General features: G+C 35.6%; 1 protein-coding gene across 29 annotated transcripts in view; it reads right to left on the minus strand.

Annotated features, from left to right (window-relative positions):
• ESRRG (estrogen related receptor gamma) overlaps window positions 1–26,064 on the minus strand; it is a 404,999-nt gene that overhangs the window by 40,650 nt on the left and 338,285 nt on the right. For all 29 annotated transcript variants that reach the window (XM_071739656.1, XM_071739667.1, XM_071739658.1 and 26 more), the window contains 2 exons: window positions 11,371–11,481; window positions 6,827–6,988 (listed from right to left, as the gene is read on the minus strand). In XM_071739656.1, the coding sequence (XP_071595757.1) occupies window positions 6,827–6,988; window positions 11,371–11,481 (273 nt within the window). The remainder of the gene's footprint in view (window positions 1–6,826; window positions 6,989–11,370; window positions 11,482–26,064) is intronic.

Genomic DNA, 26,064 nt, shown 5'->3' on the forward strand with positions numbered 1-26,064 from the left:
AAAATAATTTCCACTCCTGTTTAAACGTGTGTTTCCAAATTAACCAGGGATATTCTACAGAAAACTGCCTCTTTTATGCTTGAAGTCTCCAGCTGCCACACAATTTATATCTCTTTCCTCCCCTCTTTGTTTTTCAGCCATTTTCCCTGAATGTCAAAGTCAATTTAGTGCATTTCACTTTGCTGAATAAATCAGAGGCGAAATCCTTGCTAAAAGTGAAAATTTGATTTGCTAAAAGGAGCTTAGGGCAACTATTAATCAATATATCCAGAGTGTCAAAGCTAAGGCCATGATAGACATGCATTCATTTGGAGATTGGTTGAGGCAGATAAAGGGGGACACTGGGGAAAAAAAAAAAAAGTGCAACAGCCAGACAGTGTAGTGTGTATGTTGGGGGCATGGGTGGAGGGAGAGATCTGGTTTTTTCTTTTGGTTTTTTTTTTTTTGTTTTGTTTTGTGGGTATTTTTTTAAAAGGAGACAGTCACTTGGAAGGAAGAGAAGAGGAGCACTTTTCCATGAATAAAGGTGAACTTAATAGACATACAGTCAGTATTTAATTCTGATCTTGAGAGAAGAGGATTTTAATGAAGGATTTAAAAACAAAACAAAAGAACATAAGCATTAGTTCTTTTGCTAAATGTTAATTTCATTTTTTTGCTTTTGATGGTGTTTAGTCTTAAACAAGCTTTTTCAACACATAGATAGGGATTTTAAAGATGAAACAAGCAAGAGGTCCAGATACTTCTGTCATACTGCACATTTTTTTTCCACTCATGTATAATTTTCAGTTGATGAGATGTTTACATGCCTCATATTGTATTCTTTTTTCCTTCCCATTTAATATGATAGTAAAAGATGCCAGAAGTTACACTCCTGGACACTAAAGTGCTGGTTTTACCCCAGCACATCTATGTCCAGTCTTAACAAACCTCCTTAACTCTCCACTGCTGTCTGGCTTAGTTCTGAACTGGAACCAGACTACTTATTGGAGGATGCACTAAGAGCATGTACATGTGTAGCTGCACACAGAACCTCCTCTTTTGTATTGAAATCTGCTAAGCTTTTGCCACTGACATCAGTAACATATCCATCAAGAATATGTCATCATCATATGTCAGGTGGATATGTCACACAATTTTAAAATTTAAAAATCAGACCTTTCTGCATCTACCCTCCACTACACTGAAGATCCTGGTTTGATTTCGAAAAACAGACTGTGGACAAGTCCATTTTCCAGCTTGCCATTTAAACCTTCTCTGTGACACTGTTTTCAGAAAGGGAGAAAAAATGTAAAAATGCCATTGTTCCAAGCACTTCAAATGAGGGGATAGAGTAACTGCTGGTACTTTAGACACACCGCTGCATTCTGCTCAGAGAAGCTTGGATCAACATCATTATCCGAACACTGGCAGGGTGGGCTGGTCCCTCCATACTAACACTGATCTCCTACATTGTACATTTTAGTGACAGGAGTCAAGGAAGTCACTACTTCTTGAGAAACTTTTTGGCTTGCATCTCCACCTGTTGGGCCCAGGGAGGAGTCTGCCTCATATCACATATGTCACACAAGTTGCTGAATTCAAGAATATCTCCATCATAAGAAGTGCATGCCTGATTTCCATGATTAGTGCATGATTAGTTTGTAGGAGTTAAAAGAAGAACAGATAGCAGGGTTTTTGATAAACAGAAGGCAAAAAGAACATGCAAGGTGTCCAAGAGGGCACACTGATAAAGGACAGGATGTCCTACTCCACAGGAGGCTCAAGTTATTACCACTACAAACCTCTTAGTCAGCATGAAGCAGCTCATACTCCATTCCATGTTACATGAGCAGTAATGTCCATCTGTCTCTAGAGTGACAGGCACCCTGTGACAGGGGGTTCTAATATAACTGGAGGGGTCCTCATGTTGTCTGATATACTTCTGAATTCAGCCAGCATTATAAGAGACTAGAAAAGGCCTCAGCTTTAGCAGAAACAATTTTTATAGCAGCAAGCAGCATGGTACAGACATATAAGAAAATTGTTCCAAAGCATTATTTCATTCTGTCTTCAAAGTATGACATACATGAATTCTACCATGAAGTACCATTCAGCATTTTTTCTCTATGCTGTGTCCGCTGAGATGGAGACACATATAGTATGGCATGAGAAGAAGGTAGGTACATGCATAGCCAATTTGCATCTGCATGGATGTAGCATACATGCACTCGCTTGTGCTTCCTTGAACATCAGCTTTCCAAAGGTGATAATGGTAAACTTTTTCTCTCTACTTTTAACTACAAAGGGTGGTATTTCTAAAGCAGATGATGAGAAATGAGTATTTTAGAAATTACAACTTTGTAGGAAATCATAGTCTTGTTCAGTATGAGAAGGTTAAACTATATCCCCGAGAGCTGCTTTGGAAAGGAAAGCTTAAATATTGTTCTCCACAAAGAGTATGTCAGAACAATAATGTTTCATAAAAGATTAACACTAAAATATTTAAAACATCCTTGGATTTGCTCCATCAAAATCATGTCCTCTTTTTTTTCTTTAATGTTAGCACCAGTGGCAGTATCAATTTCTAACTACTCCATTCCTTGAACACCATTACTGTCAGCAGAACAGGGACACAGCTGAAGACAAGCAGGCTTATTTTAAAAATAATGTAAGTAGTTATTTTTGATGTATGTGTCTGATTTACTGTTTCCAAACAAATTTTTCATTTTAAGTGCAAAAAGTTGATTTCTATGGTCTGGTTGATGTTTTTTCATGCATGCAAATTTTTTAGAGAACATTTTGTCTTTAGCTTCCTGTTATGCACATTTTTAAAAGCTTAATGTTTCCTGCCTCCAATTAATATGAAAGAACATTGAACATTTTTGCTGAATGTCAATGAGCCAGTTACATTACAGAAATCGTGCCTAAGTGACTCTGATACTGTGACTATGTATCAGCAGAATTCCACCCCATCCTGGAAAAGAGTTCAATTAATATAATGCAACCAATAAAAAATGGAACTTCCTCAAAATACAGTGCAAATGGTAGGAAACTCAGATGCCAGTAAATGTTGAATTAAGAAGGGCTCTCTTATTTAAAGAAGAATAAAATAAAATAATAAAAAAAACCAAAATAGTCTTGCTGTGGCTTCTTAAATATAGTTACAATTTATTTAGGTCAGCTAATAGGGGTTTTGTCTTATCAGGCAAGAGACGAAGCAGAATTGCCCCCCCCTCCAAGGACCTTCAGTATTTTACTAACAAAGTTACAGTACACTGGAATATTTTAATCTGACACAAAGAACAACAATAGATCTGACTGCTGGGCTGATAATCTTCTTATCACACCCTGTGAAACCCAGCTCTAATATTTGACTGAGCCTCCATTACTCGGCAACACATTCTAAAAAGGCCAACAATGGAGAGAGAATGAAGTGGAGTGTGGAAGTACCTCCATATCTACATAAAAGAGATTAGAGGCGACAGCGTTCCATTTTACAGCTCAATCATATTGTGTTAGCATGCGCTTATCCGAGCGCGGATGAAATTGAAAGAGAAATAAAAAAGAGTCAGGCAGATAGGAACCAGAAAAGCGAGGCATGAGCAATTTCGAAGGATATAAAAGGATGCTAATGGTGGGGCCCTGTCATTCTTAAAAAGGGCTATTAGGGTACCATCATCTGTTCTTGTGCCCTCACGCTCCTCTAACTAAAGTCAAGCATTTCCTAATGCCATTGTGATCTTTTTCTTCTTCAGATAAGACATGGTCATGTTTCATAACAACACACTTTCCATTTATTTGATTTATAAATGCAAGGAAACTAATTCTATTTACTGATAAAGGTTTTCCATATATATTTTTCTTTCAGTATTTCCTTTTGTAGATGCCATAGACTTTTGTTCAACAAAAGCAACCATTGAAATGTTTCTAATATCACAAATATACTAATGATTTTATAAAAGCATTTGAACTTTATAATTTTTTTTTAGTCCCTGACTGCAATGGGAAACCATTGGCCAGGGTAGAACGCAAACTGCATTGCTACCTTTTTATAGATAATCTCATTAAAATACTTCTTGTTAGAATAGCAAAAATATTATTTTGGTTCTTCCACACAAATTTTACTTTGAATTACAATGCCTTACTTCACTGAATCTTTATTAGTTATTAAGCACCTGATAGAGCTTTAATTATACTGAACCTTAAGAAATCACTATATTAAAAAAAGACCTGCTGATTGCTGCTTTGCTGTGCTAGGCACAAATTCACTACTGGTATAATTAATCAATTCCAAGAGATTTACACCAAGGATTTACTTAGTCTACTAAGCTACAGCAAACTTTAATGCAATCTGCACTCTTTTTCTAATTCATGCTTTTTTTTTTCCCCCCAATTCTGTTATGTTTCTGTCTACAGTAACATTAGTTATCTTAGAAAACAGTTAGCTAGCACCAACCCAGGCTCTTTTACAAGTTGTTTTGTGCCAGGTATTAGCTAAGCATAGGCAGTCCAAGTTCAGCTACACTCCATCATTCAAAATGAAGCTACAAAAGCTCACCACATTTGCCCTTTAGCATGTCAAGCCCTTTTGCATTTTGATTTTTGTGATCAAATGCCAGACAGCAAGCACAGATTTTATCATTGCCCTCTGTTACCAGAAGGCTTGTAAAAAGACTGTCTTTACTTTTTTTTTTTTTCCTGCTTCTGACTCCTAAATGGAGTCAGGAGAGTAAACTTAATGTGTAATGCTGGTGTGGCTTTACCAGGGCAGGTATGGTTTTGAGTTTACCTTGTAATAAAGGCTGTCTCATGGCAGAGATGTTCCTCAACTGGTTCAGACCACAGACTTTATTTTCAAGGTCAGTTTACAACATTCAATACCTTTCCATGCTAACCAAAGCCATCATTTCAAAAGCTGCTCAGTCTCATCCCTCTGCTTTTCCTACCCCTTCAGCCAAATCAAGGCTACACAACAGCTTCACAAATCAAAATTACGTAAGTTCCCCTGCAACTACTATAGAGCATGTCTGACTTCTTTGAGAGCTACTTATTTTGGTTAAGGTGATCTGGGTATCTTTCAAAGATGAAACTCAAACTCCCCTATTTAACTCATTTTGACTTAATTTGGGGTGCTTTATTAGCAACCAGTGTAAGACAAAGTAGCTAGTACAATATAGAGTGATGTTTAAATTAGTTTACAATTTGCTTGGGCTCATCTAGAACTGCTCTGAACAAAGCCATTCAGAAATGTCAGCTGTGTTCCTAACCACTGTAACAAATTGTTGCCTGAACGCTGCACACCTAATGACTTCAAATTAGCTTCACTGCGATACTGCCTGACAGTTCGTTACGACTGTTAGCAACATAGCTGGCGTATCATGACCAATAAATTGGTTTCAGTGTGGGCTGGGAAAGGGACTTCCATCAATTTGATTAAAGAAATTACTGTAGCATTCAAAGCATAAAGACAAACTAGTTTAAGGAGACAGAAATAAGTTAACTGTACCAGAAAAACATTGCTTGTGGTACAAAAGCTTGTTTATACACCATTTGTGGCACAGAGAATGACTGAATTTCAGCTGCGTCACATCCTGCCTACTTTAGAGTCTGTAGATTGCCTCTCAGCTGCAGTAAAATAACTTTACATAAATGAACAAATTATTTTGCTACTACTCTTTGTTAGTGTTTATCAACAATAACCCAGAAACTCCTACCAGAAGAAGTGAGGCTTCTGCTTAGCACAAGAGAAAAAAAAAAACACAGGAAGACTATTTCTTTCAATTTTTTGCAATTATTTTTGATACTAGAAGTAAAATTAACTTTGATAAACAAGAATATTACTGGATTATTTATTCTAATTTTAAGGTATCCCCAAATCATATCTAAAATGAGGACATTACACTACTTAGAGGAATTACAAAACATCAATTCTTATGTTGAATAAGGCTCTGCTATCAAAATTAGGAAATTAATGAGCAGATGAAAAGACACTAATATGCTCACCCATCTGCTGGACTGGAAAAAATACTTTAAGAAATAAGAAAAAAAGCTTATCTTTTGTTGTGTGAATTTACCATTTCTGAAAATTTTGATTGAGAACTCCAGAGACTCTGTAAGATTGTCTGTGAGCCCACAAGAGAAGGCACAAATACCTCAGGATTGGAGGAAATTTAAACATACCTCAAATGTTATCTGAAGAAATCCCTAATCTCCTGAGAAACTGATCCTTATGACTCCAACTATTGTTGCTAACAAGCATGCCACTTAGCCTTTATAATATCACCATGTTCAAGTGATGAAGCAGTACTAAGCCATTGGAAGAGACTTTTTGGTACAATTCAGTTCTTTCTACTGTAATATCCAGGTCTTATACTAGATCAAATTAACAAAGAGGACAACTCCTTTGTGTCATGCCAAAATCTAACTAAATTTATGAACCTTCTGCCATCAGTTTAAGAAAGTAATGCCTTTATGGAATAGACTTACATTCAACTACTACTGAATCAGATGACTACAGAGGCAAGCACTGTAGTAAGTCTCATACAAATACAGAGTCTGGATTGCAATGCAAGTTTATCTGAATAGAAGTAATGCATGAAAAAAAAAAATCATTCACTGAACATCATGTAAGACTCATCAACATAGAAACACTCATAGCAACAATAATAGAATTTCCAAGGTAAGATATATTATCATCTAACCTACACCCTACGTGAATAATCTGGAGCCTTGAGAAAACTGAATACACTTCAGTGTGAAAATAAATCATACTTTGTACCACAACAGAACAACCCATGCAATGATTTCTGTATGTGATCCGTTTGCAATAAATACTTGTATGTACCTGGAATATGCTTAGCCCATCCAATGATCACCACCAGTTCTCTATCTGCCAGGTCACAAAGAGTGGTAAGCGCTTTGATGTCACTGTCTGGAACAGTGGGGTCAGGCATAGCATAGATCTTCTCTGGTTCTGCCACCAGCAAGTGGGAGACAATCTTGTTATCTGTAAAAATGGTCCAGAAGAGTTCAAGATCACAAGTAGCATCATTCGTTTAAAACAACATAGCTCCTATTTCAAAGTGCAACAAGAATTTTTCTTAAACCCATTGATGATGAACCCAATCAAACCTTACTGTAACGTTACTGGTTACAGCACAAACCTGATCCATTGACAATGTTTATCAAGCTTGAGATGTTTATTCTTCAAAAAGTAAATTGTAAAAAAAGTAGAAAGTAATGGAATGTAGAAGTACATTATCACTTCCTAATATCACAATATGAACTTTGTAAAAAAATATTCATGCAGTGTAATGTATTTTGGACTCTGTAAATAGAAAGTTTTGCTTTCCTCTTACTATCCACACCCCCTCGTCCCCTGCCCATCTCAGGGAAGGTGTATTTTTTGAGCAAGTAAATACCACATGCAATTGGTCAGTGCAATTCCAATTACCAGACTTGGCTTCAGATGCCACTGTTAAACTGTTGTCACAGAAACAATCTCAGGACTTGCTCAGCACCCATTATCCCATATATCTTAGCTTATGGGTATCCTTTCTGTTAAAATGTTAGGAATTAATTTGTACTCCTGAGGGCCTACGCTTTGAGAAAAGCCAGGTGTGGTGCAATATTTGCTTTTCAGTGAAACACACACATTAAGAATAATATATAAAATTAGTTTCTTGAAGTAGAAAAAAACAGACTAATGATTTCCTCTCCCATCTAGTCAGGAGTAGCTATTAAAGAGAATAAAGAATGCAAAACTAAGCACAATATCAATAGATGAAGACTCTAACTCAGAAAACTGGTTTTGTCCAAAGCATTAATCTTCATCATATTCATACACTGGTTACTTTTACTTAGATAGTATTTGCATTAATGTGTTTAATATTCACTTTTTCATCCAAGTGACAGGTGAAATCTACTTGGATCAATCAATTAATTTATAAGGGTAGTAAAGACAACAAAAGAGAGCAGAGGAGCCTGAAAGATTTAAAATGCAGTGTTGTTATTCCATGTTCTAGAAGAGTATTATATCCAGGTGGCACAATGAAAATACCTCCAAAACAAGAGCCTGATTTGTTACTCTGAGAAGGGAGAACTGAAAAATGGGAAGAGGAGTAATTCATTAAACCCTCTAGTAGAGGATGCCTGAGCATACTTCCCAAAATATTTGTTTTACCTCTAATGGTAGGTATGTCTTGTGAACTCAAGTGCACCACTAGATTTTAATGCCCAAATATCACTCTTTAGAGAATTTAAAGTAATCTGTTCACTTCCTTAGGATGAAGAGTCACAGGGCTTGATATAGATGGGATTCCACCATGAGAAGATGCAAATAATTTTTGAGACTGGAGAAAGCTGATGGAATTAGTGTCATTTTCCCCTTTCACTAATAAGTCACAGGATGGACCACACTCCTGCAATGAAAGCTAGCAGGGATGAGACTTGTGCAGGAGCATCAGAGAGACTACCTACCAGCCCATGACAGATTTCCATAAAATACTTACTTCATTCAGATTTCTGATAATTTACTGTTCTATTGTGATACAGACTCCTCAATTCTGATCTACCGTCTACAATTTTTGCCTTATTCCAAATTTGTGTGTCAGGACTTGTGATGTATGTTATCCCTCCATATAAGTGTAGGAGACAACTGGAAACCACCACATCAAGCGTGTTTTATTGCAGAGGGATATATTCATGCTTTATATGTATTACAGGAACCATGCCAACTGAGTAATTTTTTATCTCAATATTCTACTGACTATCAAACTGATTAATGAGGAATTCTTATTTAAAGATGACAGATGGCAGTTTTAACTTATATTGGCAAACAGCCTTTGCACGTATATTTTTTTTAAACATTCTATTTATATCCTGTTTAATTCCACAGAGAAAACATCCTATTTTTAGGTGAGACAAGATAACATTGATTCTTTCCAAGTTCCAATATTTTTACACGTATTGAGAAGTAGGATAAGTTGGGAATTTATTTATATTGAAACACATGTAACTGAGAATGTCAACCTTGTGGAGTTTTAACCAGTGACGAATGGATGAAGAAGCATTCACATCTCTAAGCTGTTTTTTCCTTCCCTGCAAACACAAGAAATGGCCAAAGAACCTCTTTTATATTTTTCTTAGGTTTCTCACCTAAGGAACCTAATGGCTTTCTGCAGGTTATTCAGTAATACTGTGTATTTTTACCCAAAATTCACAAAATCTCAATTTCTTTTTCTTTTTGTGATCTGCAAGCAGGCCACTTTAATTTCATGGTGAAACTGGAAAATACACTAGAATAGAAGTCAGAAGTAGGTGTAGGAAACACCCTCCAAACACCTGTTCTTTTCGTTCTGAGGGAAAAAGCTATCTGTATTGGAGTGTGCAATTGTACAGGCCATAGGAAAATTTTTAATATACCAGGCAAGCTCCATCACTCAGAAAACTGAATAGCCACAAGCACTGTTTCTAGGTTAATCTTATTTAATGTTTCCCTAATTAGAATCAATAGAACCCAATTTTCATTCCTGTGCCTTTGTTATTCACAAACTATCAGTCAGGGTCCAGAAAATCTCCCAGGTTACATCCACACAAAACCAATTCAACTGTTTTGAGTCTTGTCATTTATCTGACAGGATCTGAAAATTAAGTTTTATAAATGTTTGCTACAAAAATGTTTGTAATTGGACAAGCTAAGGAAAATGAAGGAAGGCGCTTAGATAATGAGTAATGATTTATAAGGAGGTTAGTTTATCTCAGACAAATGGAACTTACAGAAAACTTGTGTAGTTATTGTCTCAAAGGTAATGTAATGCAGTACTCTGCAGTTATCTGGGTTTTACATAAAGGTTCTTGTGTTTCAGTACAACAGCATTAACCACTCTTCATATTTAAGTGCTTGGGGTTTTGGGGCTGGATTTTTATGCCTGTTTGCTAGGCTATCAACATTTCTACTCAATGACAATATCAAGTAAATGAAAAACTGACAATCTGTGCACCCCGGAAAACTAAACCTCTAATGAAATTAAGCATTAGAGTTTATTAAATTTTATTGTATTATCAGAAAGTTTTTATTATAATGTGCAAAATCTGCTTAGTGCAGCCCTAGATTGTATTTACAGAATGGTGGGAGAGCTTATAGAGGCTGAGCAGAAGATGCCAGATTGGACAATTGAAGGAATATAATCAGCATAATGTTTTTTGGAAAGGCAAAAAGGAAACTATGCCATATGTTCACTTAAGCCTTAATTTTATGTAAAACTGGCTGTTTTTTCTTTGACACAGCTAAAATGCCCTTTCACTTACAGCTCAAAAACTGTTTATTTGCTCTCCAGATCCCCATATGCTCACACGTATTGTACACAGCACTGTCCCCTACTGGGGAACATGAACAGAAACAAATCCCATTTTCTAGACAGCCAGGAATTTTCAAGACCCTAAAATTGACATTTGCTTTGTAAGAGGCACAGGCAAACGGAAGACAATGAGTAGTTTTGTCCTCCTTACTTCTCTGGCTTATTTCTCTTTTTTAGGACCAAACTAACCTTTTCTGCAGGAGCAACTGGATGTGCATATTCTCATTTGAACTTGAAAGAGTTTATAACACTTGACACAGAGTGTATGCCTTTGCAGGGTAATACACTAGCCTCCTGCACTACTGCTATAATGCTATTAAATTTACTTCATGGAATTAGTACAGTTGCTGCTTGGGTTTATATAAGCTGCAAAGCAAAACCCCTAACTATTTTTAGTTAATCGCAAAGAGGATGGAACCTGTATTTTAGCAGTGCGATGATCAGCTCTCGCTCTCTCTCTTAATTTCAGTCTGGCGAAATACAATCAAGGGCATTATTAAAACATAACAAAACAAAGCAAAAAAATCCATGAGGGTACTGGAGCCCAAACTACCAATCTATGCTTGTTATTAAGTGGCATATTGCTGTTTTAATCTAATGCTAGGTAGCGTATTAATCTATAGGTGTAAATTAATGAGGCTCTTAATGTATTTTCATTGGGAGGTTGAGCAAACTCAGTTAGTTAGTGAAAACCACAAAAATCACTTTCTTGTGGAATCTGAAACTAGAAGCTTCAATGAACTAATGATCATAGCATGAATTTTATGCACCACTGAAAATAGAGATAACCTGTAAATGTAAAATTTGCACTGCATAAACCATGCCTTTTATACACTTCCATCTGTAAAAGTATTCTTTGTTCAACTCCACTTGAGAAAGATGAGCATATTTTAAAAAAATATGTTAACAGCTAAATGGATATAGTATTCATTGTAACATCTTCTGACCAAACCCTTGTCCCAGTCAGAAGAAGCTTAACAAGCAGAGCTAGAAGTCAACTTGTAGAATTTTGTATATAAGACGTACTCACATGGCTTTTTTGCTGGCTGAACTAGCTGAGGGTTCAGGTATGGGCTATTCTCTGCATCTATTCTGCGCTTGTACTTCTGGCGACCTCCACGTACTCTGTCTAGGCGGACACCTACGTTGGGAAAAATAAGCAAACATGTAATTAAATGTATTAGAAAATTACTTCCAGGTAATGATCTTCTATCTTCTGCCTTGCAGTATTTATTTCAAATATTTTTTTTTCATTTCACAAGAATAATTTTAAAAAGCAATGGAAAGTGGTACTTCCAAGCTGCTTAAATTTCCTCATATGCAAGTTTCAAGCAAACAACACAATTTCCTGTTTAAAACTATTTGTTCATTTTTACATATTATTAAAAACACTTAAAAAATTAACTTCCATTTGGAAGAGTCTGATCGTAAATTGTCTTTGATAGAAGAAGAAGATCAAATCTGTAATAAACACTATGGATACACAAAACTAACATGAGAAGTACAGAGAATGAGACATTAAGAAACAATAGGTGCTGTATACAGTTTAGATAGTAAAACTCAATGCTTTTAATTGACATGGATTAAAATGGTCAGAGGATACAAAGTATCCTTAGTAAAATAAGATTGGCTTAAAGACCTGAAATGATTCATGAGAGTTTGAAAGAAGTTGTATGGGTGTTCATTTAGATGTCATAAATGCTGAATTAACGTGTTAATTGTCCAAACTGTTCATTGTAACAGTACAGTATTTTCTTACCTGCTCTGTACAGTTAATAAAGGAGTTTATGCTCCCAAAACAAACTATAGCTACTCTAATAGAAAAAAACAAAAATATAGGGGAAAATAAAAGATGGTATGTACCATAAAACAGTGAAGTATTTTTATTTCTTTCTGAGTCACCCAGGCAGATTTCCAGACCAGTGTTAGTATAAACAAGTGGTAACATAACAGTGAAGTTTAAAAAGTCAGCACATATGCTGGGCAACAGCACCGGTACGACCAGGTGTAAAATCTGTCCCCGATGACAAGGGTTCAACTAAAAAAGAATGAAATCCACATTACATATCAATGATCCCTGTGAGTGATGATGTAATTAAGTGCAGCTTATTTTCTGATTTTTCTTTTCATTGTCTTTTTTAGCTCTCCTCCCTCTTTTTATATTTTCTGTTGCCACAACCATGGCCTGCTCTACTTTTCCCCATCTCTGTGTTCTCTCTCTTGAAGGAAATACCTCCAGAACTCTGGACTGCAGAGTAACCCACACCAAAGAAGCTAACGCTTGAGGATTACAGCAAGAAGAATTCAGCACAGGGTTTATGTGTTGCCCATCAACCTGCACTGGTAAAACACAGTCTAGTCACCAGGAAACATCTGTCAGTCCTCTTTCATCCTCAAAAACCAAAGAGGGTTGACTGGGTTTTGGTGAAGAAAAGCCATTTTTCCTAACAGCCAGAAATCCAAAGCCAACACTTATTGATTTGGTTTTGGTTTTCTTTTATATTTCTTCCCTCTATTTTTGTTTCGTTTCCCTGCTCTATCTCCTACTCTTCAAGCTGGCATGAGCCTAAGGCACCAGAACACTCACTAGCTGAACAAAGGAAGATGTCAGTTTACAGAGCCAATTCTGTACTTCTCTACAGGCAGAGATGGCTCTGTGTACATGGGGTTTCCATTTGCCCAGATGGACTGCTGATATCTATAAAGGTTAATAACAGAGGATATACTTGGTTTAACAACACAACCAATGTCTGTATCTATAAAGTAGCAAATTGTATACAACAGTGCTCAACAGTGTTAGCTCACCAGCTGTATTTAATAGTGAAATTTCATTTGGTTTACTGTAGAAGACTGTATTTTGCTCCCTCAAACTGAAGAAGTATGTTTATCACTGTATGCCACCAATTATATCTTTGTGAAACACATTACATAAATAACAAAAACAACATCTCTAAACACATCTAAAATTACAAATTAAGTAATACTTACAGTATTTAGCAATTTCACTACTAATTGTGATCTATATGTGGTCTAAACTCTTATAAAATTCATAGTGTTTCAATAACCAAAGCATGGGGGTTTTTTTTGTTTTTGAAGTTGTACTTAGAATGCATGAACAATGCCACTTTAAAAAGCTTTTCAGAGCTAACAGTAACTTAATATTCTTCACTCCTGAATCAGGAGTCTGAGGTGCACTAAAGCAAATGACACCCAAAACAACATGCTGCCATAAGAAAAAAAAAAAGAAAAAAAAAGAAAAAAATAAGAAAGAGATCAAGGTTTTGACAGTCAAATATTCAGAAACAGGCAGAGGATTAGAACATGCCACATGCGATATTGGAGGTATTTTGAAAAAGACTGTCCAGCATTTTAAGAAAAATAGACAGAAAACGATTTCTGCATAATTCAGATGCCATCCTTCTTTCTGCTTGGGAGTAGATTTCATAGTGATAAAAGATGGATAACATCAGATAGAAGTATGTTTAATCAAAAAGTAATGGAACTGAAGCTTAAATTAAAATAAAATAAATCTACCAAGATGAACAACTTTTTAACCTCCTTTCCATTTGCCATGATAGATACTAAAGCCAGGCACACACTCAAGTGGATGGAAATACAGATAACTAAAAATAGCAAAATTATACATATATCCATGTCCTCACCTATTATACATAGCTATAAATAAGAAAAAATTGTAATTCTATATAACTGGGGAGTAACAGAATTACACACTTCCAAACTACCTTCATCTCTAGTATAACTAATTTGAATTCTTATGTGAAAACATTTTTTATAATGTAGTATCAACAGAATGTAAATTAGAGCTTTAGAAGCCTTTCATTAAAACTGATATGGAGTTCACCATTATTTTAGCTCACAAGACTTCCTTGTTCCTAGTACCATTACAAAGTACCTATTTTGGAACAAATTTCTGATAACCTAACACACCCTACATGGTATTTTAATTCTCAAAAGTCTTTACAGAAGTAAGCTAAGCTGATACACACAATGCACTACCCACCAGGTGCATCAATCTTAACAAACTTAACATAGACAAACCTGAGCTCTTAGTGTTCTCTATTTCCTCATCTGCTCCTCCCTCGCAAACAGACGCAAATTATTCCTTTTCTCTAGTCCTTTTCTCACACTTAGTCGACCCCCCTGTGTGCGCCAGGTACCCCATTGTGACTGGTGTTATATATTTTAAGATTTGCCCTTATCCCTGTATATCTCTTTGCAATTCAGGTCCTCAGTACAGTAATCATATTTCTCAGTGTCATCTGTTTTTCCATACAAGTCCAAGCAATATCCAAACTACACTATTTACTCCTGTATAATATGCCTTCCTTCCTTTTTTTCCATTCCCTCCCTTCTTACCTCAAACACAAGAATCCAGTGCTTGTTTGTCTTCTTCCCCCCAAAACATTCTTGTACTGTCCATGGAGCTCTATCCACAAGAAATCCTTGAGCTAATTTTGAGGGCATTAGCCCAGTCCCTCAAATAAAGACCTACCAATACCAGGATAGCCTAAATGAAATTGCTTACTACCTTTAATTGGTGATAGCTTTTTCTTTGGGGTAGAAAAAAAAAGAAAATCAGTAGCTTAAAAATTAATATCTGAATAAATCAAAACTCCCTTTCTTCCTTACAGTACCTCAGTAAAGAAAAAGTTTGAGATTAGATGGGGAAAAAAATTTTGCTTCCAGTGAAAATTTCAAATTCTACTCGCTTTTCTCCCCTCTACATAAGAGATTTATGGCAAGCAGACACATTCTACACCAGTGTCATGCTGGCAAGCTCTAACACAGCACTCTGTATTATTAAACAAATGTCTATCTAATTTTTTCAGATATGTAACTAGGTAATGATCCTTTTTCTACAGATGTATGTAAGATTCCCAGCATTGTCTTAAATTGCACAATGAGACCAGTAAAAATGGATACCCACATCACTACATCTTGCCAAACTCTAGAGGAACATCACTAGCAGAGGCAAACAAAGGCAGCAAAACTTCAAGGAGCAAAAGGAATTTTAATGGCAGGTTCTGATGCAGTTCTCCCCTTGGACAACATCTTGATAGAGTGTTCCAGTTCACTTGAATGTACTGTGCTTACTTGTAAGATTGCTGGGTAAACTTGGATAAATATTATTAACTCTGGGGTTTGCATTTATCCATACGTAAGGGGAAAACTAGTTGATTTTTCCACTGTGAACACAGAGAGAATCTATTTGGAGATAAGAACGTGTGGTCATCAACTAACTCTTCAGACAACTCGGTAATCTCTACAGTTTGAGATTACAGAAGTGTGAGGCCAACATGTTAATCCTACAGTCTGAAAGATCTGCAGTGGAAAAAATACTTCTGCTATAAACCACAAAAGACCTCTCTCAATAGAGTAGAAACATGCAGAAAGAAAAAAATTGTGTGAGCCATCTTTTCTTTAGGATCAGCGGATTTATTTTATGTGCTGTATTTTAGGGATGCTAGAGAGTATGTGAAATCGGTCTACAAAGTATAATACCATGTGCAGATAAAAAACTCAGTTAGAGATGTAAAGTATGTATCCATTAGGAAGGTAACATTTTGGAAACTGAGTCCTAGGTCATCAAAAAGGTAAAAGCTATGAGACACAGTGAAACGTGCACTTGCAGCCCAGAAAGCCAACCCTGTCCTGGGCTGCATACAAAAAAGTGTGACCAGCACAGCAAGGCAGGCAACTCCCCTCTGCTCTCCTGAGACCTGGGGTACTACCTGGGGTACAGTGTCCAGTTCTGGAGCCCCCAGCACAAGAAGGACATGGATCTGAGGGAGTGAATCCAGAAGAGGGACATGAAGACAACCAGAGGGCTGGAGCACCTCTCCTTTTAAGACCGGCTGAGAATTGGAGTTGTTGAGCCTGGAGAAGAGAAGGCTCCAGAGAAACCTAATAGAAGTCTTCCAGTATCTGAAGGGGCTACAGGAAAGCTGGGGAGGGACTTTTTACATTGGGCATGTAGTGATAGGACAAGGGGTAATGGTTTTTAACTGGAAGACAGCAGATGAAGGTTAAACATTAGTAAGAAATTCTTTAGTGTGAGAGTGGTGAGACATTGCAACAATCTGCAGAGGGATGCCCCCTCTCTGGAAGCCCCAGGTTGAATGTGACTTTGATCAGCATGGTCTGGTGGGAAGTGTCCCTGACCATGCAGTGGGGCTGGAATTAGATGATCTTTCCAGATCCCTTCCAACCTAAACCATTCTATGAACTACAGCCAAAATAACAATTATCAGGGGAAGGCCTTAGTGTTTAGCCTTTCGACAGCTATCTACTATTAAATACACTATGTACTGTATGATATGAAGTCTAAAAATCATCCCTCTACTTTATATTCAGTCAGTAACAAAAATTATTTGAGCTAGGGTAAAATTGGCTGTCCTTAAGAGATGCCTATGAAGCAATTTAGACTAGGAATTTGGCCATATAATGGACTGAAAAAAACCAAACCCACTGTTTATTACTATAACATCCAACTTATTCTATGACTATGAATAAGTTAATCCATTCCTCTGAGAAAGATTTTCAACAAACACATTACTATTAAAAAAAAAATTTGGGCCAATTAAAACATAAAGTGAATTTTTGCAGTTAAAAAAATCAAAAGAAAAGAACATTGCTTTTGTAAAACAAGTGTTACAAACCAATATTTCATTTAACATTTTGCTCATTATTAATAATTAAAAATGCTTGTGGGCAACCAAACATAAGTAATAATTGGGAAAATGTTTTTATCTTTTTTTTTTTTTCCTGAGAGGAGGAGATGAGAAGGCTGGATCTTGGAAAAGGAACTGAAAAACAAATTTTTCTAGTTAAAGCACAGAGAGTTTTTTTCCAGTTTGAAAAAAGAATTGATAAATGTGTTACACAGGTCAGTACTCAACTTTTCTTGAAAGGAACATTAACTTTGCATGAACTAATCATATACATGCTGAATTTTTGTGCACTGTCATTTATGCATTAAAACATAAAGAACATGCATAAAAATCTACATAGTTTTTCCATCCAAATAACATTTTGTGTAAAGAAATTTTATTATTTCTTAGCAAAGTGATATCCATTGAAGAATGGTCCACAAACGAAGATGTTCACTCAACAAGAATGTGGCATAAAATGCTTAAGAGTATGATTGTTGCTTTACATTTTTAATGGTTCCATATGTAGCTAAGCATCCTAATCTGTGACACTCACAAATACAAATTAGGTCACACACCAACAGGTGACAAGTTTTAATTGAATGTCTTCTGTCTGCAATTCTGACAAAAAGTGAATGGAAATAAATGAGTCTGGCAAGACAGCCCTGAGTCTTACAATACCCAATATCTCATTATTTTTAAACAGCTATCTATAAACTGATGCTGACAAGCCTTGAACCTTTTATTTCTGTTCAAGAAGAGGTGAATGTGCAAAGAAGAAAAATAGGAAAACTAAAACCAGGACAGCTACTCTGCAGTATTTAACATGCAATACCTATTGTTAGCTTTCAAATAGTACAAAAAGAATACTATTTACACTTCACATACAAAATAACCTGATTCCTTTCTGGAAGAGATATACTCTATGCACTTAGTTCCTAGTGCTTAAATTTGATCTTTTCTGAATATTTTGCTACAAGAACTTCATTAGAAATATTCTAGAGTCACCCTGATTTAATGAGACTGAAACTAGGCCACTAAATGCGGGCTGACAAACTTCCATTTTTTTTAAACCTCACTTTTCTGGTATGAGGAAAAGCCTATGTTGCATCAAAATGTGCATATTTGTAAAATGTGCAGGAAAAGCAATGCAGCTAAGATGGCACTGAATATACATAAGTTGAAATTTCTCAAATGAAGCAGTTACTATCACTTCTCTCCATATCACCTGGACTATTAATTCACTAGTAACTGGGAAGCAGTGTTAAATACTGCCAAAGCAAACAGAAAATACTGTTGTTAATTGCACTGTTAAATTTCATGTCAATGTGTTTGTATATCATAACCATACTATATAATGGTATCTGTCTTATTTAATTATGCATTCAATGTTCTGGGACAAGTTGTAAGAAAGAATAAAGGTAATCTATCACTAACTATTTCAGCTTAACTGGCAATACAAAGCCACCTTAACTGAAAAGGTAAGCCTTTTCACCATTTTTACCTTTATTTATTCAAACATACTTGCACAAGATGCTATCTTGTTTCAGAGCTCAAATTACACCCGATTTAATGAAGTGGAGCTTGCTGGGCTGTAAAGTCATTACTGCATCAATACACTTGTAACCATTACTTTAAGGTGAAAAGTGCAAACTGGGAAAGTCAGCTTGGCTGGTGACCCCCAGAGAGCACATGCAGCACCAGGAGACAGAAAGGTCAAAAAGTAAGTTTGAGCAAGCCTGAAGGTCAAAAGCAGGCCTTTATTCTAGATCACTTCATCAAAGCTCATAAAGAATTCAAGAGCTATGCTAGTGACAACTGTAATAGAAAAGAAGTCTAACTTAAGTTCTGGACCATTTGCTAGCAACTCTCAAGAGAGATGGGAAGATCAAAATGAAAGGCGCTATAATAATTGGACTGTGAAGTACCAGTAGCATGAATCAAGATCTCAATACCCTTTTCAGATACAATAATGTGCAGCTTCACAATATTTCAGTTTGTGACTTGGATGATGTGGAACTCTGGAATTAATATGAGATCCAGAAATCACAGGAAAGTTCTTAATAGCATGAGACGAAACAATTACAGAGGTCCTACTGGGACTAAGAAACAGTTTGCTTAGAATTAGGATTTCTATCTAGTGGAAGTTATTTCAGTTATTTCATTTGCTGGAACAGAACCATAAAAACCAAAAGGATTAATAGATTACTAGATCTTTAAAACAAATGTACAATGCATTGAAATACTAAAAGTTATTTACCCTACACCAAACTTATTTCCTAAGTTTGTTTGATTTTTTTTTTCCCTCTTTTCTGTTTCATTTAATTCAAAACAATTGGGTTTCATTTGGGGTCTCTCTCTCTCTCTGTACTTTGCTCTTTCTGTCCACATACAGGAAGTGTAATGTTCTGTTTCTTAAAATTCTACCTGCTCCAAAGTTCAACAGTGGCTTATATGAGTTCATAGTGCAGATGGCCACATTTTATTACTGTAAGGAATTTGAAAATCTTGGTTTTTGCCCCCCTTCCTGGCTTCTCTAAACAGTTGCGTATTTTAAAAAGGGGAATCACTACCTGCTATTTGGGTCACAAAAAAAATGAGTGATCTAAGTTAATATGTTCATACTAGAAGGTACTGACATACCATATCACAGCATCTTTTCGTGTAGTGTTGCTCCAGCCTGAAAACCTCCGAGTTAATGCAGAAGAATAATTTTTTTGTTGTTTCACTGTTGGCAGTAGGTTACAATAATAACTGTTCAACAACAAAACTAAAACTTAAAAATTATGACACTAGATAGGCATAAAATCAAGGCATAGGCACAGTAAAATGAAAACAGGCTGAGAAAGTTGGGGCTGTTCAGCCTGGAGAAGAGAAGGCTCTGGCGTGCCTTCCAGCACCTGAACAGGCTACAGGAAAGCTGGGGAGGGACATTTCATATAAGGGCACGTAGTGATAGGACAAGGGGTAATGGTTTTAAACTGGAAGTGAGTAGATTTACGTTGGACACTAGAAAGAAATTCTTTACTGTAAGGGTAATGAGGCAGCGAAAGATGTTGCCCAGAGGAGCTGTGCCTGTCCCACCCCTGGAAATGTTCAGGGCCAGCTTGGATGGGGCTTCCAGCAACTTGGTCTGGTTGGAGGTGTCCCTGCCCATGAAAAGGAGGTTGGCATTAGGTGATCTTTGAGGTCCCTTCAACCCCAAACCATTCCATGATTCTATGAAAATAAAAGAAATGAACGTAAAATGTCAGCTTGGTGGAATTGCTTCCTGTTAGTGTTATCTTGTAGCATTGTATTGAAAGGTGGAAAGAAAGAAGGGAGATACATTCTCTGCATATATTATGGTTTCTGGAGGTGGCAGGTAAAATCATTCCAAGGTGTGGCTTAATCAACACGGAGAAAAAAGCACTCAGAAAGAAATTATTTTTCTCTTCTTCAAAAAGAACTGGGTAGTGGTGTACCCAGTAATGAGTATAGAGTCTGTAAAAAACCCTGTTAATTTACTCACAAATATTTATTTAGTAATCAACAAAAAAATAAATTTAGATAAACCCTTCACAAATAGTGTTCCATAATTTCTGGTCATGACAGTAATAGGAAGTCCTGCAAGAATGTTGCAATTACTCTGAAACTTCCTTCTGCCCTCACCAACCCCTGGATATTAAGGAATGTAATTGAAGTGTCCTCAGTATTCATTCCAAATGTTTACTCAGAGGCTAAATACAGCAAACTATTTTTTAGTTCAACTTAAAAATCTGTCTTCAAAGTTTCTGAAAGCAGAGGGAAGTGAGGGGATTATAATAGAGTATTTCTAAAAGAATGGTGCTTTATCATAGTTCCTCATTGTGCAAATGTTTTATGTCTACACATGTATTCTTACATATATGAGAAGTCTTCGAAGTCACAGACTAAACCAGTACATAAAATCAAAAAGTTAAAACAAAATTAAATCTCCAGTATATGTTTGATTAAAAATCACCTGATTTTGAATTCATGAGTGATATACCCAAAATGTTCTTGCCAGGGACTTTATAAATGGGCTTTAATGAGGCTCACAATCCCATCCACAGAATCCTTCTCAAGAAATCATTATTTGTATATTATACAGTGTCATAGTGCACAATAATTTGCCTCAACTGAGAATACTACAGATGTCAGTGGAGTATCCAGTTGAAAGGATGTCATCAATCCAATTAAAGACTTTACATCTTCGAATAGGTATTTGTATATCTTCATAACATGACTGAAACAAATGTTTTTAAAATGCACTTTTCCTTTCTCTGCATATAACCTTTCCCTTGTCATTCCATTCATATCAGTATCAAAGAGTTCTGCATACATGAGAATCAGAAAGTGAAACTGATATATGTGTCTATAAAAAAACTAAGATACTATCTGACTCCAACAGCGAAAGCCTGAAAAGAAAGACTAATTAGATTAATTTTTTTTACAGTTCCTAAAACAAGTGTAGATATTCTGTGTTTCACCTTGATAGAGTAATGAAAAAGAAAATTAAACACAAGGAGTTAATGCGTATAGGCAAAGTTCTATGGACATAAGCAAAAAAGTCTAAGTAACTCTTCACTTTGAATTTTAAGGATTCTCCTGAATGTATTTAACACTTCATTCATGCCCAAAGTGTAACTGATTCATACATGAGCTCATACATGGTGCTAGTCTTGTAACCTGACATGTTACCTAGCATGCTGGAGAAACAGCATGGAGGCCTCTGCATCTCATTGTGAGATAATACTTGAGCAAATAATGGTAGGTTTATTACTGATACCACATTATTGATAACTATTGCTAGAAGCTTTCTGTACAGAAGCATAATGGTTATGCTTGCATAGCAACTACTGTTTCGTAGTTAGCACTAGGAGTCAATCAGAATTAATGCAGAAAATCTCAGTTGAAAAACATCACTATTATGTGCTTGGTGTTTTCCAGCCATTTTGTCTGTTCCTAATGTTACACACAATTAATAGAATGAGGTAAACGGATTTCAGTACCAGAAACTACAATAAATTTTGGAACACTTAGACAATATACTCTAATTATAAAATGCTCCTGCTCTAAAACAGAAAACAGAAAACTTAGTTCTAATCTCGTAGGTAATGCTGGGCCTTTGGGAAATGGGTTAATAAATTCTAGTTTTGTAAACCAGGCAAGCTGGTTTACAGAAAACTTCTCCCATTATAGTGTTAGTAGATGTCTATCAAATTGCTTATGATAACAAACTTATGGAAAATATCCAAGAGTAATGCTTTGTTCTTATTAAATTTTATGAATATGTATGCAATTTTAGCCAGAATAAATGAACAAAAGAAAACAAAAAGAAAAAAGGTCAAAAATTCTTGTCACGAGAATTGTTCTTCTCCACAAGAAACAACTCCTCCCTATTAAAACTACTTTTATATGAAAGATGCTTGAATGAGAATATTTTTGTTTAAATTGTAATGATAACTGCTCTGAAGAAAAACCTTACAAAATGTAGAAGGGTATGTTAATACAAGTAATTGGGCAACATAATTACATAAACATTATTTAAAAGAGGAAATAAAGCATAAAACTTCCTCATCCTCGGGAATTATTTTCATATGGAACCTTAACAGATTTAAAAAAAAGAAAAAAAAATAGTTTAAAGTGAGTAATTCCTGACAAGTGTATTTAAATTGGCACATGCCTGCCCTTCTGAGTGCAGATCTCAGTGGGAATATTCATTGTGTGCAATGCTAAATACATGCATATTTTATTTTTTCTACAGGCCATAAAAAAACATCTACCAAAGAGGAGAGGAAAGTTTTCTCACTCCATGCATTACAAATCTAGCATATTTCTACTGAAGCATGTAAATTTCTTCAGTTACTTCTAAAGGCAGGAAAAGCAAACGATTTACTTTCACAGAGTTTGTATTTATTTCAAATACTGCCTTCCTGCCTCAATTTTCTGCTTTCACTGCCATTCCTTTGCCAAAGTTCTTTTCTCCCCATTAAAACACGTACATTGGATTATTTGTTTCTTCTTTCTTTTAAACATATAACTATATCTTTCTACCTGGATTTCATCCCTTTAAACTGTGACATCAATTTAAAAAGACATTAAGGCTAAAAGAAGAGCAGAATTTACAGGTTATGTAGCACATATCCCAACTAAACAAACCCACAAGTGGAAGCCTGGAGAAATATTTCAAGATATTAAGAACTAGCACTCACAAAATAAACAAATGTGCATAATCCTCTCACAAGAATAGTTTTTGAGCAATTTAACCAAAAAGCTTACATGCAAGTCAATGCAAAATGACATCCACTGCAACATACAAGTCTCCAACCATCATACTCTTACTATGATACAAGACTTATCCTACTATTTCACCATAAAATTCAGTAATTATTGAATTGTATTCATCAGAAAAAAAAATTTCCAGCAGAGTGAGCCTTAGACTTACTATGAAACACTTTTTTTAATGTCCCCTTCCATGAAACACATAGTGACTTTTACCTGTTACTATATATACTCCTCCTGTCATATTTGAACAGGGGATTCTACTTTTTTCTTTTTAATTGAAACATGAAGAAGCTTGAATTAATAAGAATACTGCTCACTTTTCTTGTCTGTTTAGTCAAAGTATATGGGCTAGTTTACATAATATTTTATATGAAACATTTATATACTTTTGCTATGATATTAAAAACATGAAAATTCTTAGGTCAAGAGAGGACAATCAGCTTAACATACACAAACGAAGTGGAAATAAAACGCATGAAAAATATTTACTTGGCACTATTGCCAAGAGTATCAGAGATGCTCTTAGCATAATCATCATTTAGTTTCAAGGTTTCTTAGTACCTTGGAAAGTCAGATTAGGAAACTGTAGTCTATATCTAAGGGACAGATACCAGAATTTGTTTTTATTACTAATCCATTCTTGATCTGAGAGCACAAAAGAAACTGATGCACATATATGTAAAAGATCTAAATTTTAACTGGACACGAGGGGCAGTCAAATTTTCTAGAGTATAGAATAGTTCCCTGGATCCTGTGAGTTTCCCATGAAAAAAACTGTAATTGCTGCCATCTCTGTGATGAGGAAAGCGGACACAGTCTTAAAGGAGATGACAAGATCCCTAATGTGCTGCACTGAGTATACTTCTCTTTCTCCAGCAGGAACTTGAGAGAATGATCACCAAAGGCTGCATATGCTTTATACATCAGTGGAACACAAACAAATTACACTGCATTGCTTAACAACTGATAAAAGCTAGGAGTTGTAATTCCTTACTCATCCATTTATAGTATAATTTTATCCAAAACTACACCTAGGACTGTCCTTTGACCGAAACAAGGCTTTTTCTTCCTCTTTTCCTTCTCTTTGACCTTACAACTTTCTCTTTGCATCAGAAACTCCCCCTGCAAATTCACTTTGTTCCATAAGGCATTTTTATCACAACATCACATTTGGATCCACTTTTTGTCATTTCAAGTTCTTTTTTTTTTAAATTTTAAACCTGGACTATATATATTCAAAAGAATTATATAAAAACATGCAAAGAGTTCTGACTAAGAGAGCATTGCTTATTGCATTACTATAATAACACAACAGGAATAAGACCTTGCCTTTATTTTCAAAGCAAACTGATTTAAACATGTTTTTCTCTAGGCCTTGACACTTAGTTAACCTGCAGAAAAAGAAGGATCTGGCCACTGAAGAACATGTTTCTAAGAATGCTTATATCCAGCAAAACTGTATGCCAGCTACAGGAAACATCAGTATGTTTTCCAGGAATAGCCAGCTGTATCATTTGTTGTACAAAATTAAAACAGATGGCATTTCCTATAGGGAGGGGCTTTTGGGATTTAATATGGTAACTTTTTAAAATCTGTGATTGCAATAGTCTTAACAAATCTGATGGTTTCTGATATTTTTCTTAATTTCTTTTTTAATTATTTTTCTTGATTTGTTTACATGGGAGATTTATGTGAACAGTATACACCTTCGCAATGCTCAGAAGCATTTGTTTCTTGAATTGAGGCAGGTTTTAGAAACCATAACACAATTCATTTTTTACTGTCCTTTTCCTATTTTACAAAGTTTTCCACTTGTCATGCCACTGTGTCACAGCTTGTGTGGTACAGTGGATTGATACCTCTTTATTATTCTCTCCAGCTTGTGCTTTTCCTTCTAGATTGCTCAGAAATCTTCTTTTCAAACTACCTGCAAAGAGCAGAAGTAAACTTCTCTACTTTGTGTCAAGCTTCTGTGGAATCTGTTGTTGTCTCACAAGGATAGTACTGAGGTACTTTTTAAACTAGGTTAACTCGCAGTTATGTGCTAGCTCAATTGGAAACTTGACCATATATTCTAAAGACTTCAATCCAGCAGAATTTCAGTGATACCTGGGCATTTCAATAAGCAAATAAAAAAATTTTTTTTGCAAAAAGCAAAAAATGAGAACATACTGAAAAATTTAAATTGAGAATCTTATCTTTGTCCAGTCCCTTTAACATTCAGAGTGAGTTTTAGTATGATTTCTACTGAAGTTCTACATCAAAAACTTCCTACAGTTTAAATAAATTCAGAGCTGGAGTTCTGTGATTTTGACTGGTACCTTTCCCTACATCAAGAATGGTGATTTTTTTTTATTCAAAGCCACTTGAATAAAACAGCATTAAAATACAGTTTAAAACCCTCTGCACAGATTTCTTGATTTTTAAAGTGACTTAATTAAAAGATGGGGAAATTCTCCTCCTAGATACATAAATATTTAAGATAAGAGTAAGATGCTTGTTACTTTTTTGTCCCCTTGGATTCTATTGCTTCTAGTCTGAGGAAAGCTCTTTAATCTTCATACTAAAAAAAAAAAAGAAGTGCACTCTAATGCATTTCTGAAGTCACGGAACACATGGTACCACTAAGGTATATGATTCTTGTCAAAACTCCACATGGTTGGGAACTGTCACCATGAATTAAACTAACTAGGATTTCAAGTGCTGAGAACAGTCAGAGAATCTCTTAGGTCTCATTCAAGAAAGAGAGGACATTATTTATCTAG

This window comes from Heliangelus exortis, chromosome 3 (genome assembly GCF_036169615.1).
Source record: "Heliangelus exortis chromosome 3, bHelExo1.hap1, whole genome shotgun sequence".
In the NCBI taxonomy this organism is placed as follows: Eukaryota; Metazoa; Chordata; class Aves; order Apodiformes; family Trochilidae; genus Heliangelus; species Heliangelus exortis.